General features: G+C 40.1%; 1 protein-coding gene across 4 annotated transcripts in view; it reads right to left on the reverse strand.

The window, feature by feature from the left end:
* CD55 (CD55 molecule (Cromer blood group)) overlaps nucleotides 1-17,217 on the reverse strand; it is a 42,909-nt gene that overhangs the window by 9,031 nt on the left and 16,661 nt on the right. For all 4 annotated transcript variants that reach the window (XM_079107894.1, XM_079107892.1, XM_079107893.1 and 1 more), the window contains exons 6-8: nucleotides 4,367-4,555; nucleotides 1,387-1,449; nucleotides 553-636 (exon numbers count right to left, since the gene is read on the reverse strand). In XM_079107894.1, coding sequence (XP_078964020.1) covers nucleotides 553-636; nucleotides 1,387-1,449; nucleotides 4,367-4,555 — 336 coding nt within the window. The remainder of the gene's footprint in view (nucleotides 1-552; nucleotides 637-1,386; nucleotides 1,450-4,366; nucleotides 4,556-17,217) is intronic.

Genomic DNA, 17,217 nt, shown 5'->3' on the forward strand with positions numbered 1-17,217 from the left:
AGGAAAAAAATACTTACAAAATTTAAATTTTTAATTTTTTTTCTGATTTGCTAGAAATTTAATATTTATAGATATCTATCAATAAACTAAAAAAGCAACAAATTTTTATAACTAAAAGAATTATAAATTTACACAATTACACATTATTTACTTAACCAAGTAACATAAACACCAGAGCCTATATCTGTTTGACATTCAACACTACAAATACAAATTATGACAGTTATTGAATACCAAAACAAACATCATCTAAATTTGGTAATCTAACTTGGTGGCAAGAAACAAGTTTGAAAAGATTAAACAGTAAGTAACTACTGAACCAATCTTACTATCAAGAAATTATCAGAAACTTAACTCCCTGTCAGCAGATTCTAACAAAACTCAAAATTATCGTAACAATTTATATTTATCAATGATTATGAATGAGTCAAAAGCATTATTATGATAAACCCTGGCTATACTAAATTGGAAACTATTCAATCTTGCAATCTCGGTCAAGTTCACATTTCACTATACAGCATTAGATCACATTCATGAACAATATCAACTGACCTGAAGGAGACATTTCTTTCCCTTTTGATGTGCTTGTTGCATGAAAACTCGTGGTTGCCTTGGGAACAGGTGTGCGCTGTGTTGCTGTAATACGAGCAGAGGTGAATCTTTTTGTACTTTGGAGACCCTGAGTCACTGGGACATGTAAAGTAGTGGACTTTCGTGTTGCTGGAAAACTCTGTGTAAATGAAGCTTTGGTAGTGGTGACTCTTTGGGTGGTTGTTGTGGTCTGTGTAGCAGAAGCATTAGCCATGATGATTTTCTGGGCTGCTGGTGAGGTCTTTATAGATAGAGCATTTGATATGGGGGATGTCTGAGTTGTTGCTGGGGTCTCTGAATTGATTGATGTGGTAGGTTTCTGGGAAGTTGTTGGGGCTTCTGAGGCTGGGATATTTACTGTAGTGGGCTTCTGATGTGTTGGGACTCTTGTAGCTGGAATATTTACTGTGGAAGGTTTCTGAGGAGTTGGTGGGACTTCAGTATCTGGAACATGTACTGTGGTGGGCTTCTGAGGTGTTGATGGGGCTCTTGTATCTGAAGCATTTACTGTGGTGGGCTTCTGAGGTGTTGGTGGGGCTCTTGTATCTGGAGCATTTACTGTGGTGGGCTTCTGAGGTGTTGGTGGGGCTCTTGTATCTGGAGCATTTACTGTGGTAGACTTCTGAGGTGTTGTGGCTCTTGTATCTGGAGCATTTACTGTGATGGGTTTCTGAGGTGTTGGGGCTCTTGTAGGAGGAATATTTACTGTGGTGAGCTTCTGAGGTGTTGGTGGGGCTCTTGTAGTTGAAATATTTACTGTGGTGGGTTTCTGAGGAGATGGCGGGGCCTCTGTACCTGGTACACTGACTGTGGTGGGCTTCTGAGGTGTTGGTGGGGGCTTGGGACCTGATGATTTTCCTGTGGAGAAAAAATGTTAAGAAAAAAAAATTAGCTAAATATTGCTTTCCCAGTGGAACTTTCTTGGCCATTGCTCGTTCTGTGGCCTTTCTGCCCCCATCAAAGGCCTAAATTGACTTTTTGGGAAACCTAGTCTTGATGTATATGTCAAAGAGTTGAAATACTACATTGTTTTTGCTTCTGATCCCTACCAGTGACTAGAGTAGATTTCTATTTACACCATATTGAGGTTGTTATGTTTCCTGTGTGGGGGTGGGGGGGGGGGAATCAAAGTTGGAGTTGGTAGTTATTTCATTCTCAGTTCTCTTTATTTTCTCTTCAAAACTGTTTTCCTTCCCTTATGCCATGACCAAGGAACAACAGGATGCTATCACTGAACTGTTGTGGACAGTCATAGCACTGTTGCTTTTTCCAGTGCTTTCAGGATATGTTTGTTAGTCTGGAAACCTATTTCACTTCTTTAAGTAATTCATAGATCTGAGTATAAATAATTCACTTTTCCTCTTGTACCAGTTACCAACTCTATATATATCTGTTTAGTTCCTCTTCAGATGTCAGGCCAAAGAACACATATTGCGAAACTTCCATTAAAACATATTCTTAGAACCACAAATCTAGCAAAATGGCAACGTCTGGGTTGTTTATACAGACTTCCTGTCCAGGCAGTGCCAGGCTGATTTTGCCACATGCCAAGGTCTAATCCCTAGTTCTGTAATCCCTCTAAGCTTTGCTTTTCTCGTCTGTAAACTGAGGAGAAAGCCAGAACGGATTGATACTAATTACTCTGATTTGATCACTGCACAGTTGTAGATTTTTCAAGTATTTGTACAATTATTGTGTCAATTAAAAAAATAAATCAATAAAAAAATGAAAACAAAACCAAAAGCCCAATGCAGATTGCATGGCATCCCTGTAAAGATGAATGGAAATGACTCAGTAAGTTGCTTCGCACTGCCGTGTTCCTGAAGCAACAGGTTGTATCAGCCAGTACTACAGCCACCCCCATCACACACCCCGTATTCTGGGTACTCAGATGGTGTGTACCAATTTTTTTCTGTTTCCTTTGCCTACATCACAGGATGCGATAAGGGGCAAGTTAATAAAATACCTAGCAAAGAACACAGCACTTAGCAGGCACTCAAATAATGTCATTATTGGAGTAAGTAAGGTTTTTATATGGACTTTTGATTTTAAAACCCTTGTGTATAAAAGGTACTCTTTGTTCCACTGAGTTAGTGCTTTTATTTTTGATTCAGAGGATTTATATACTACTGTAGGGTTTATATTTCCTGAAAATTAATTTTTTTGTTACTGATGCTTAGTTTAATTCCACTGTGGACAGAAAGCATGCTCTGAGTAACTTCAATCTTCTGAAATCCACTTAAGTTTGGAGCCTAGCATATGATCAGTTTTGGTAGATGTCTCACAAGCACTTGAAAAAAAATGGGTCATTTGTCATTAAGATTTCCATATTCTTAAACATAAATTTGTTTAAGCTTAATTGTTGCTCGGCTCTTCCATATTTCTAATGATTTTTGTTGCTCATTCTATTAGTTGAAATAGTACGTAGAATTTTCCAACTGTGATTGTGGATTTGTCTGTTTTTCTTCCTGTCCATTCTTGTCCATATCAATTAAAGCTATTTTTCAAATGCATACATATTTCAGATTTCCTGAATTGACTCCTTTATGATAAACTGTCCTATCTTTAGGTACTCGTTGATATGAACAGTTACCCCATTTTTTGTTAATGTTTCCATAGTATACTTTCCCATTGTTTTCAATCAATTCATTGTCTTCTCATTTAACTGTGTCTCTTGTAAATAGTTAGACTTTATATTTAAAATGAGTCTGACAATCTTAGTCAAATTATAATTAATATAATTACTGATGAGTTTGGGTTTCAACCACCACCTATTTTACATTTCTTTCTTTTTCTTTTCCTCTCATTTTCTTCAGGATTAAATATTATCATTCCTTTTTGCCTGTGATATACACATTCTTTTAAAATTCTTTTGTGGCAACTCTAGTGATACAATATGCATTAGACTATAAGCCAATTATGCAAATTAATTATTTTCCCTTTTTTTCAGTCCATCTAGAACATTGGAACTTCTACACTGAATTTATTTCCTTTTTTTCTTTATTTCTATTGTATGTTTATATTCTACATATAATTCAAATATCATAAGACAGTATTTTGCTGTTTCATGAAGTCAGTGTTCATTAACCATCGCCATATTCTTCATTTCTTCTTGCAAGTTCACGTATAACATGGGATTATTTTCATTCTACCTGAAAATTTCCTTTAGTTTTCATAACATCTGGTATGCCGATGACAAGTTCCCTCAGTTTTTGTCTGAATATATCTTAACTTTGTATGCAGTTTTGAAAGATAAATTCACTTGGTATAGAACTCTAAATGAGTAGTAATTTTCTTACAATATTTTAAAGTTTTCTTTTTATCATCTTTTGGCCTGCATTATTTTTGGTTGAGAAGTGAGTGATCAGTGACTAGTAGATTTCATCAGTTATAGAAAATTCTTGGTCATTATCTTTTCCAATATCTTGCCTTCATCCTTTTCCCTTCTCCTTCAATTTCTTCCCCTTCCCCTCCTCTTCCTTCTTTTTTGCTTTTCTCCCTCTCTCCTCTCTTTCTAACCTAAGTCAGAATTTTAACATATCTCAAATGTCTCTTAAGCTTTTATCTTTATTTTATATTCTTTTTGCCTGTGTGTATAGAAGTCATAGTCCCCTCTGAGAATCTGATGAAAAAACTGTCCCACAGAAAAGTGAAGACATGCAATATATACACCATTTTACATTTATTTCTCAAGAGAGTTCACGGAATCTTTATAGTCCATACACAGGCCTAAGGGTAAGAATAAACAAAAATATAACTATTGCAAACTGATTACCTTTGCACTGAGGTGGTGGGTCACTCCATTCTCCTTCGTTGTCTTGTACAGCACAATAAATGGAGCTCTTTCCAACCAGGGTGAATCCTTTATTACATCCATATGTTATAGACTGTCTATATACATAAACCTCATGTTCCTCTTGAATATAGCCATTGTCAATTTTGGGTGGTTCTGGACAGTGAATTTCTTAAAAAGAATTACAGTATCTTTTTTAAAATATCCAACTAGCAAGTCACTTTTACAAATAACAAAAACTAAAATATGCTAAAGAGTTTTAAAAATCAAAATATATCAGTTTCTCAGTGTGTAAAAGGACCCTCTTTAAAATTAAAAGATTTAAAAGAAGCACCCAGCTTGTAACTTCTAAGTACTGGTTAAGTACAGTTAATTGGTCCTTTTTTAAATTTTTTTCCCTTCCCAAGCCCCATGTCATGCTGAGAATGGAAACTGCCCCCAACCTCCATGCTGAGGGAACCAGAAGGTGAACCGGATTTATGACCCAGACTTACAACATAATATGCAGAGTTACTGGCTTTTGTTCTCACTGTATAAAATTCTGTGCTATTTTGGCTTTGGGTCAAACTGTGAATAAATTTCATTTCTTTTGCTTCACCATCATTTCTCCCTTTTGACTACACATGTGAATAATATGGGCAGGTGACCAAATGTTGTCTATTGGGACCCCCATAGTCAAGTCTCTGGTTGCTCCCCACTTGTACCACCACAAGGTCAGCATTATCAACAGGGATGCTTGTAAATGCCTACTAAGTAATGGGTAGAATATTTCGAGCTCTAAATGTAAACATTATAGGATATGAATACTAATCTTGAGATCAATTTACAGAAATAATTAGAATTAGGACACATGGTGAAACAAAAATTCCCATAAGGTTTGTAAATGCTACATATCAAATCACTGCTTGAAAAAGTCAATGCTGCCAGATATGAGAGTCAAAAACAGGACAGTCAAAGATGACTTAAGGGAGGAAATGGAACTTGAGTTTGTTGTAAAATGTCCCCTTCTTCCAAGACAGGAGCAAGAGCATAGATCTTCATTCCAGGGATGAAATGGCACTAAATTAAAGGAGTTGGGAATTCAAAGGGCATGCTTCAGAAATAAGAACAGATCATTCTGAACGGAGTAAAAGATCTTAAGTGTCAGAACTACATTTTTACTTCTAGAGCAAAAATTTTTAGTATGTATTAACTCACAGAGACTCAAGGTAAATCTTAGCAACTGAATTTGTAAAACAAATACAAGCAGAATTGCTCTAATTATGTTGTAAAAAGAGGTCTCTTCCTGGCAGTTACCCTGATAAAAAGTTCAATGGTTCCATAATTTTTAGAGCCATGAAGTTTTTTTAAGCAGGAAAGCAATGTAATTACATGTGTGCAACAAATTAAATTACATGGGTGTACTTAAGTATTCATAGAATACTGGCAAATTTATGAAGTCCTTTAAAGCTATTAATCAAAGCAAGAACAGCCTATTTTGACTGATATCAAGTTGAAGTATACAGGAGCTACACACATACCAATTAGTTCATTCCAAACATTTTTCTGAGCACCTCATATTAGGCATTGTTCTATAAACAGAAGTGCAAAACTGACCAATGTGTAGTTCCTGTACCATAAAATCTAGTGGTGAAAGAGAGTCAAAGTGAGGGTTAACACAGAAATATGCAGGTGGTATGAAAAGAGTGAAGAAAGATGTTTGCCAGCCTGGGAAATCTTCCTGAAGGACTAGAGGACAGACTCTTGATTAGGAAAACAACAGCCAAGCAAAAAAGGGGAAAAGGAAATTCCAGGTGGAGGCCGCAACATAAGGAATAATGTGAAGGCACAAGAAGCATAAGGTAAATGGAAAAGTACAAGCAGCTTGCATGGGTTGAACGTAAAATATGAGGACAAAGCATGAGTGTGGAAAAGTAAGTAGACAATACCTTACTAAGGAGTCCAGACTCCTTTGTCCAGACTCTGTAAATGATGAGGTATACAGTAAGTTTAAGAAAAAGATACATTTCTGTGCCCAATAGATCATTCTGATTAAGACTATGGATGGTATGTTAATGGGGTATAGCAATGGAGGCAGGAGGCCATTACTGTCGGTAGCACCAATGGAATTCTGCCAACTGAGTCCTCCCCAGGCTTCACACTTTGAAGGCTCTGTGCTGGCCCTGCTGTGGATGCTTCTGTCTCACCAGTAGGGGTATTTATAGGGCTGAGAAGATATGCTCAATGAAAGCCATCATACTACCTCTTCCTCTATTCTAGAACATGATCCAGGAACCAGCCCAGAATTCCCTATACCAATACCCCTTCCAGGTTTCCCTTCCCTGAGTCACATTCAAGAGGGTGGTCTCTACTGCTAGTATACTCACCTCTAACCCAAAAGAAAATGGAGTTGGGTTAAGGGTCATAGTGGACATGACTTGGATATGTAGACCATGTTGTACATTTGCATGCACTAGAGAACCTCTCATAGTGTGGGAAGGGGAAGGGTGTGTAAGTTAGGATCTCTATTTATAGTCTAGCCCAGGACCTGCTTACAACTGCCCTGATTGCAATACTCCAGGTGAGGAATAATAAACTATGAAAAAATAAAACAACAACAACAAAAAAACAAAACCAAGTAGCCAGACTACAAGTGATGAATTATAAACTACAGTGAAGGAGTTTGAGCAGCAGCTCAAAATATCATAACAGCAGAATAACCAACCAACAAATAGATCAAGTTGGCCTATGCATGGGATTAGGAAGATTTGTAGGTCTCAAATTGACACACAGGAGGCTTGTGATTCAGACAGAGCTTTTTGTGATATTTATCAGGCATTCCAGTATAAAAACGCTTCCTCTATACCCTCTCGTACCCTCCAAGTAAGTACTTTTGGAAGGGCTGATACAAATGTGTATCTCAAGTAACAATAAAAAAACTCTTAAAGACTATTTTATCAAAAAAAAATGTTAGAAGTGATACAGATGGGGTTAAAACACAGGTTTGAAAAGTATATTGAGGAGGTAAAGCAAGATGACCTAGCAATTACATGTAGGGAGTTAAGAGAGGGATCTGGGAAGATGGTCATTGTATAGCAGGGACTGAGTGCATGCTAGCAGACACAATCAGTCAACTGAAATTGATTTTGAAAAACACTGGCAGGGAGAGGAAAACAGATCCTTCTGACAGTGAGGCTTCATTCAAAGATAAAATCCAACCTTTGTTTGATATTTAATTAAGGATAACTCGTAAAGTGTTCACTGTTCTTCCTTCTTCATGTCCATATCTCCACATCCATATTCATCCAGGGACACAAATGCAATCTTATGTGTCTACAGATCAGAGATGCATACTTGATGGGAAGCAGCTCATTATAAAGAACTTAATTTCCATTCAATCTCTTTTTAGTATTGTCAAAGCAAAAAAAGTAAGTTATGTGGGAAATCAGTACCAGATCTTAAAAGTACGCCTTTATAGGGAGAGTTGAAAACACTGGGATTGCTTTCCTGCAGGACACCAGTGATAGCTGACTTCAAGAAGACGGATAAGAACCAAAAGGAAAGTATGGACATCAGGATATTCACTATGGAGTGCAAGACATCAAATGGAATGGGACAGTGTCAAGACATAGCAGCATGAAGAGAAAGTGGGTTTTCAGTGCAAAACTATTCTCTGCTAGAATATATGCTTCATGGCTATATTTCTGTGAAATCCATGGTCCTAGTTACTTGTAAAAAATTTTGGCCTCAGATTGGAAGACTGCTCATCCAGGCTCTGGGACAGCTTGCTGGGTCAGCTACTTCTTCCTTTCTATTTTAAAAGTAGTGTCATTGATAATATCTTGTACTGTACAGAGGAAATGGGAAGGGTGGCAGTGGGTAGTAGTGATAAAAAATTTAAAATAGGAGAGATCCAAGACGGCGGACTAGAGGGAGGCTGCGTTCCTTGTCGCTCCGTAACTCCGGTTTCAAGCAGAGGATATCTGTTTCTCGGTGAGGCAGTTTTTGCTGCTTATCGATCCCCTGGTGTTTACCCCATTTGTCTGCTGTGGTGACCTGCAGTCTGCCAGCATATCGAGCCTTTTTTGAGTGCAGATTACTCACTGTCAGGCGTCTATCATCTGCCATTTGCCTGCCTCTCATCTGTCCATCGCCTGCCTTACAACTATCCATCACCCAATGCACAAGGTTCACCTCCCAATCGTCCGACAACAGTCAGCAAACTGATCATGGACCACCAGTGGAGCACCAGCTGCCTGCTGTCACCTGGAAGTTCACTGTTACAGAACCGGCAGGTTTGATTACACGTGGCTGCCGCCATTTTGAGACAACAGCCAGGCCCCATAGGACCCCTGGCCGGACTGACAGCCCCGTCTCCAGGATACCTCAGCCCAACCGAACACTCCCTGCCTCTGGGGCCCTCACATCGACTAACTGCTCCCTGCCACCAGGATCCCCAGATCAATTGACTGCGCCCTATCACCGGGACCCCAGACTGACTGATTATACCCGCCTCCAGGATCCCACAACCACACCAAACACACCAGACATCCAGGAACCCTGCCGGACCAACCATATCCCATCTCCAGGACCTCCAGCTGATCATGTCCACCCCTAAGCTGCAGCTCCCCATTTGCCAACACATTTCAAAGCCAGGGCGGACATCTTGGATAATCCTGGAAGCCGTAGCTCCGATCTTTAGGTGGGGCAAATCCCATCCTGAGACGCCTGCTGGGGGCTTGAAGCACATTGTCAGGTACCTCTCATGCGTCATGCTACTGAACATTGGGAGGTTTCATTAGTATATGACTGTTATACTGTAGATTTTCTTTTTTCTCCTTTTTAAAAAATTTGTTTTTATTTCTTTACTTTTCTTGCTCTCTTTTCCTTTTGTTTACCTGTTCCCCCAGAGTCTCTTTCTCCCTTTTTTGCATGCTAACATCTGATTTCTTTTGATTACACTCTCACCCTTTCTATTTTCTAGAACGTCTGTATAATCTTTTCTTAACCCACTAACAGCCACATTCTACTTCCTTCTTCATCCTCTTTGTCCTCCATTAGAAACTGCAGACCTTATTGCAAACCTGTTTGTTTTACCGAAGATAATATTTGAACTCATTTTGTTTACTATGACAATTTTGTTATTGTCCCCATAGGGGCTATTTGGTGTAGGATTGCACAGTGTCTGATTTGGGCACTGCTAATATTGATCTCCCCTTAAAGAAAGGGTTTTGGAAACCTATAGGGCCACTATAAGCCTATAGGGGGAAATCCGCAATACCCCAGATCTGCACTGCTAGAGGGGAAGATACATGAACAACATGAAAAAACAAGGGAAGAAAATGATCCAAACAAATCTAGATTCTATATTAATAGAATCCAATGACAGTATGTTAGAAGAAATGTCAGAAAAGGACTTCAGATTATACATGATTAAGATGATTCCCAAAGAAAAGGATGAGATAAGAGAGCAAATGCAGGCAATGAATGATAATACCAATAAGCTGAAAGAGCACCTGCAGGAAGCAAAAGATCATCTCAACAAAGAGATAGAGATTCTCAAAAAGAACCAAACAGAAATCCTTGAAATGAAGGAGACAATAAACCAAATAAAAACCTCAATGGAAAGCATCACCAAAAGACTAGACCACTTGGAAGACAGAACCTCAGACAATGAAGACAAAATATTGAATCTTGAAAATAAAGTTGCCCAAACAGAGAAGATGGTAAGAAATCATGAACAGAATCTCCAAGAACTATGGGACATCATGAAAAGATCAAATTTAAGAATTACTGGGATTGAGAAAGGCACAGAGATAAAAACCAAAGGAATGAACAATCTATTCAATGAAATAATATCAGAAAACTTCCCAAGCCTGAAGAATGAAATGAAAAATCAAATACAAGAGGCTTACAGAACACCAAATGCACAAAATCACAACAGATCCACACCAAGGCACATTATAATGAAAATGCCTAACATTCAAAATAAAGATAGGATTTTGAAAGCCGCAAGAGAAAAGCATCAGATTACATAAAGGGGGAGACCAATACAGATAGCAGCCGACTTCTCAACCCAGGCTCTAAAAGCTAGAAGGGCCTGGACCAACCTATTTCAAGCTCTGAAAGAACATGGTTGCCAAACAAGAATCATATACCCAGCAAAACTAACCTTCAGATTTGAAGATGAAATAAAATCCTTCCATGATAAACAAAAGTTAAAAGAATTTACAAATAGAAAGCCTGCACTACAGAATGTTCTCAACAAAATATTCCATGAGGAGGAAAGGAAAAACAACAATGGAGGTCAGCAAAGGGAGGAACTACTTTAAAGAAAAACCACTCAAAGGAGAAACCAAGTCAACTTAAAAACCAAAAATAAGCCAAATGACTGGGAATACAAATCATATCTCAATAATAACCTTGAATGTTAATGGCCTAAACTCATCAATCAAAAGACATAGACTGGCAGAATGGATTAAAAAGAAAGACCCAACAATATGCTGCCTGCAAGAGACTCATCTCATAGAAAAAGACACCCACAGACTAAACGTGTAAGGATGGGAAAAAACATACCACGCACACAGACTCAGTAAAAAATTGGGGGTTTCCATCTTTATATCAGATAAAGTGGACTTCAAGCCAAAGTTAGTCAGAAGGGATAAAGAAGGACATTTCATACTGCTTAAGGGAACCATAAATCAGGAAGTCATAACGATACTAAATATTTATGCCCCAAACAATGGTGCATCCCTATACATCAAAACAATCCTACTCAATTTCAGGAATCACACAGACCACAACACAATAATTCTAGGTGAATTTAATGCACTGCTGTTACCATTAGATAGATCTTCCAAACAAAATCGAACAAAGAAACCATAGAACTCAATAACACAATCAATAACCTAGATTTAATAGACATATACAGAATATTCCATCCATCAACGAGCGGATACACTTTCTTCTCAGCAGCACACGGAACCTTCTTGAAAATAGACCATATGTTATGCCACAAAGCAGACGTTAGGAAATGCAAAAAAAAAATAGAGATACTGCCTTGTGTTCTATCAGATCATAATGGACTGAGAGTAGAAATCAATGACAAAATAAAAAACACAAATTACTCCAACACCTGGAGACTAAATAATATGCTACTGAATGAAACATGGATAACAAAAAACATCAGGGAGGAGATTAAAAAATTCTTAGAGGTCAATGAGAATGATGATACAACATATCAAAATCTCTGGACACTATGAAAGCGGTACTAAGAGGAAAATTCATTGCATGGAGCGCATTTCAGAAAAGAATGAAAAGTCAACACCTAAATGACCTAACGTTACAGCTCAAAGCCCTAGAAAAAGAAGAACAGAATAACAGCAAAAGTAGTAGAAGACAGGAAATAATAAAAATCAGAGCTGAAATCAATGAAATTGAAACAAAAGATACTATTCAAAAAATTGACAAAACAAAAAGTTGGTTCTTTGAGAAAGTAAACAAAATAGACAAACCCTTAGCCACACTAACAAAGAGAAGGAGAGAGAAGACTCAAATTACTAAAATACATGATGCGAAAGGAAATATCACGACAGACTACACTGAGATACAGAACATAATGAGAAGCTACTTTGAAAATCTGTATTCCAACAAAATAGAAACTACCAAAGAAATTGACAAATTTCTAGAGACATATGCTACTCCCAAACTGAACCAGGAGGACATACACAATTTAAACAGATCAATATCAAGCAATGAAATAGAAGAAGCCATTAAAAACCTACCATCCAAGAAAAGTCCAGGACCAGACAGATTCTCAGCCGAGTTCTACAAGATCTTCAAAGAAGAACTCATTCCAATACTTCTCAAAGTATTCCAGGAAATAGAAAAGGAGGGTACTCTACCAAACTCATTCTATGAAGCTAGTATCATCTTCATACCCAAACCAGGAAAAGACACAAAAGGAAAGAAAATTTTAGACCAATATCCTTAATGAATATAGATGCAAAGACCCTTAACAAAATACTGGCAAACCGTATCCAAAAACATTTAAGAAAATTGTGAGGGGTTTTCAAGACGGCGGACTAGAGGGTGGCTGCATTTCATGTTGCTCCAGGACTCAGGATTCAAAAGAGGAGATATTGAGAGGCTTGGGACCAACTCAAAACCGCCGGGTGAGTCTCTCCCGTTGGGGAGGTGTCCCGGATGGGGCGGTAGTCCTGGAACGCAGGGAACTTTGTGAAGTAGAGTTGCCCAATGAGACACCCCACTCCCCACTGGAGCAGTGAACTCAGACAACTGGAAGCATCGTAGAGGAGGCGGCTCAGCACAGTGCTTGGACTCAGAGCAACCCACGAGGCTCCGGGCGGCTGCCCAGGGGAGGAGCTACGCGGTGAGCTGTTTGAACTCAGAGTGACCACTTCTGAACACCGGGGAGCTTCCCAGAGGAGCGCGGCAGGTCACTTGGACTCGGAGTGATTGCATCAGAGCTCCGGGCAGCTTCCCAGAGGAGGAGGCAAGTGGTAAGTTGTTTAGACTCAAAGCAACCGCTCCTAAACACTGGGGGGCTGCCCGGAGGAGGAGCGCGGTGGGTCGCTTGGACTCAGAGCAACCGCTCCTGAACACCCGGGGAGGTGCCCAGAGGAGGAGGAGGAATCGGGCGGGTCACTTGGACTCAGAGTTACTGCCCAGGGCTACGGGCAGTTGGTGGGAGGAGGAGGCGCGCAGTGAGTTGCTTGGACTCCTAGTGACCGCACCGGAACCCCGGGCGGATGTCCAGAGGAAGAGGCATGCGGCAGGTCGCTGGGACTCGGAGTGACTGTACGGGGCTCCAGGTGGCTGCTCAGAGGAGGGGCCGCATAGCCAGATGCTTAGGTGCAGAGCAGGGTCCCAGGATCTAGGAGGCTTCTTGGTGGAAGAGCCGCACAGAGACACACTTAGGGGCGGAGCAAAGATTCCAGGACTGTGGGCAGATTCTCTGAGGAGGGGCAGCCTAAGGAGACTCGTCTGCAAAGGGTGAGGCTCCCAGGCCCAGGAGGTAGGTCCGGGCCCCTGGGAACGTTGCAGAGGAAGGCAGCCCAGCCCAGGCAGTAGTAGTGAATTGAGGGGAACCCCTAGGAGGGGAAGTGACCAGCAAGACCTCCCCACCGGGTGAGTCTTCCCTGCCAGGTGAGGATTCCCCACAAGGAAGGTAAAACCAGAGACACAGGCCCAAACAGGCTTTGCCTCAGCACGCAGCCTAGTTCCCCTTTGGATGACCATTGGTCAACAAGTGGAGGCACTTCTGCCCACTAGCAGGGAATATACCCCACCTGAAGGCAACCACTTCTAGAGAGGCAGCTTCCTTGTGGAGCACCACACTATCAACTTCCTCGAAGACTTCAGGCTACTGAAGGCTAAGAGGCAATATACTAGAAATCTTCAGGGACATTAAGTCAATAGAGGAAATCTGCAGTATCTTAGTGGTCCACTGATACCTGAACAATATGAGAAAACAAGGGAAGAAAATGCCCCAAACAAATCTAGATGTTACATTAATAAAATACAATGACAGCATGGCAGAAGAAATGACAGAAAGGGAGTTCAGAATGTACATAATTAAAATGATCAGAGAAGCAAATGATGAGATGAAAGAGCAAATGCAGGCACTGAATGATCACACCAATCGACAGTTAAAAGAGCAAATACAGGAAGCAAAAGATCATTTCAATAAAAAGTTAGAGATATTGAAAAAAAAGAAAACCAAACAGAAATCCTTGAAATGAAGGAAACAATAAACCAAATTAAGAACTCCATAAAAGCATAACCAATCGGATAGAACACCTGGAAGACAGAACCTCAGCTATCGAAGACAAAATATTTAACCTTGAAAACAAAGTTAACGAAACAGAGAAGATGGTAAGAAATCATGAACAGAATCTCCAAGAACTACGAGATATCATGAAAAGGCCAAGTTGAAGAATTATTGGGATTGAGGAAGGCTTAGAGAAACAAACCAAAGGAATGAACAATCTATTCAATGAAACAATATCAGAAAATTTCCCAGATCTGAAGAATGAAATGGAAAATCAAGTTCAAGAGGCTTATAGGACTCCAAATACACAAAATTACAACAGACCCACACCAAGGCACATTATAATGAAAATACCTAACATACAAAATAAAGACAGAATTTTAAAGGCGGTGAGAGAAAAGAACAAAATTACATTCAGGGGGAAACCAATATGGATATCAGCAGATTTTTCAATGCAGACCCTAAAAGCTAGAAGGGCCTGGAACAACATTTTTCAAGCCCTGAAAGAAAATGGATGCCAACCAAGAATCTTATACCCAGCAAAACATACCTTCAAATTTGACGATGAAATAAAATTCTTCCATGATAAACAAAAGCCAAAAGAATTTACAAAAAGAAAGCCAGCATTACAGAACATTCTCAGCAAAATATTCCATGAGGAAGAGATGAAAAACAAAGAAGCAAATCAGCAAAGGGAGGAATTACCCTAAAGGAATTGTCAAATAAAGGAGGAACCAAGTCATGTCAAAAAAATAAATAAATAAATAAAATTTTAAAAATGAACCAAATGACCAGGAATACAAATCATATCTGAATAATAACCCTGAATGTTAATGCTCTGAATTCATTAATCAAAAGACATAGACTGGCAGATGAGATTAAAAAGAAAGATCCAACAATATGTTGCCTGCAAGAGACGCTTGGTCTTGAGTGGCCGCACCAGAGCTCCGGGCGGTTGCCCAGAGGACCTGTGCTGCGGGTCACGTGGACTCAGAGCCACTCAGAGCGACCGCTCCTGAACACCCCGGGGGTTATCTGGAGAAGGAGGAGGAACGGGGAGGGTCACTTCGACTCGGAGTGATTGATTGCCCAGGGCTACGGGTGGTTGGTGGAGGTGGAGGCATGCAGTGAGTTTCTTGGACTCCTAGTGACCGCACCGGAATACTGGGCGGCTGTCTGGAGGAAGAGGCGTGTGGCAGGTCTCTGGGATTCAGAGCGATTGTACAGGGCCCCAGGTGGCTGCTCAGAGGAGGGGCCGCATAGCCAGGCGATTAGGTGCAGAGCAGGGTCCCAGGATCTAGGAGGCTTCTTGGTGGAAGAGCCGCACAGAGACAGGCTTAGGGCGGAGCGAAGGTTCCAGGCCTGCGGGCAGATTCTCTGAGGAAGGGCAGCCTAAGGAGAGTCATCTGCAAAGGGTGAGGCTCCCAGGCCCAGGAGGTAGGGCCGGGCCCCTGGGAACTTTGCAGAGGAAGGCAGCCAGGCCAGGCGGTAGCTGTAAATTGAGGGGAATCTCTAGGAGGGAACTGACCAGCGAGACCTCCCCACCGGGTGAGTCTTCCCTGCTGGGTGAGGTTTCCCCACAAGGACGGTAAAACCAGAGACTCAGGCCCAAACAGGCCTTGCCTCAGCCCACAGCCTAGGTCCCCTTTGGATGACCATTGGTCAACAAGTGGAGGCACCTCTGCCCACTAGCAGGGATTATACCCCACCTGAAGGCCACCACTCCTAGAGAGGCAGCTTCCTTGTGGAGCACCGCATTATCAACTTCCTCCAAGACTTCAGCCTACTGAAGGCTAAGGGGGGATATATATAGAAATCTTCAGGGACATTGTAAGTCAATAGAGGAAATCTGCAATATCTCAGCGGTCCTCTGATACCTGAACAATATGAGAAAACAAGGAAAGAAAATGCTGCAAACAAATCTAGATGTTACATCAATAAAACCCAGTGACAGCATGGCAGAAGAAATGACAGAAAAGGAGTTCAGAATGTACATAATTAAAATGATCAGGGAAGCAAACGATGAGATGAAAGAGCAAATGCATGCACTGAATGATGAGATGAAAGAGCAAATGCAAGCATTGATTGATCGCACCAATCGACAATTAAAAGAGCAAATACAGGAAGCAAAAGATCATTTCAATAAAGAGTTAGAGATATTAAAAAAAAACCAAACAGAAATCCTTGACATGAAGGAAACAATAAACCAAATAAAGAACTCCATAGAAAGCATATCCAATAGGATAGAACACCTGGAAGACAGAACCTCAGACATTGAAGACAAAATATTTAACCTTGAAAACAAAGTTGAACAAACAGAGAAGATGGTAAGAAATCATGAACAGAATCTACAAGAACTATGGGATATAATGAAAAGGCCAAATTTAAGAATTATTGGGATTGAGGAAGGCCTAGAGAAACAAGCCAAAGGAATGAACAACCTATTCAATGAAATAATATCAGAAAATTTCCCAGATCTGAAGAATGAAATGGAAAATCAAGTTCAAGAGGCTTATAGGACTCCAAATACACAAAATTACAACAGACCCACACCAAGGCACATTATAATGAAAATACCGAACATACAAAATAAAGACAGAATTTTAAAGGCGGTGAGAGAAAAGAACAAAATTACATTCAGGGGGAAACCAATACGGATATCAGCAGATTTTTCAATGCAGACCCTAAAAGCTAGAAGGGCCTGGAACAACATTTTTCAAGCCCTGAAAGAAAATGGATGCCAACCAAGAATCTTATACCCAGCAAAACTTACCTTCAAATTTGACGATGAAATAAAATCCTTCCATGATAAACAAAAGCTAAAAGAATTTACAAAAAGAAAGCCAGCATTACAGAACATTCTCAGCAAAATATTCCATGAGGAAGAGATGAAAAACAAAGAAGCAAATCAGCAAAGGGAGGAATTATCCTAAAGGAATTGTCAAATAAAGGAGGAAACAAGTTGTGTCAAACAAATAAATAAATAAAATTTTTAAAATGAACCAAATGACCGGGAAACCAAATCATATCTCTATAATAACCCTGAATGTTAATGGCCTGA

The sequence above is a fragment of the Sciurus vulgaris genome (assembly GCF_902686455.1).
Source record: "Sciurus vulgaris genome assembly, chromosome: 12".
NCBI lineage: Eukaryota > Metazoa > Chordata > Mammalia > Rodentia > Sciuridae > Sciurus > Sciurus vulgaris.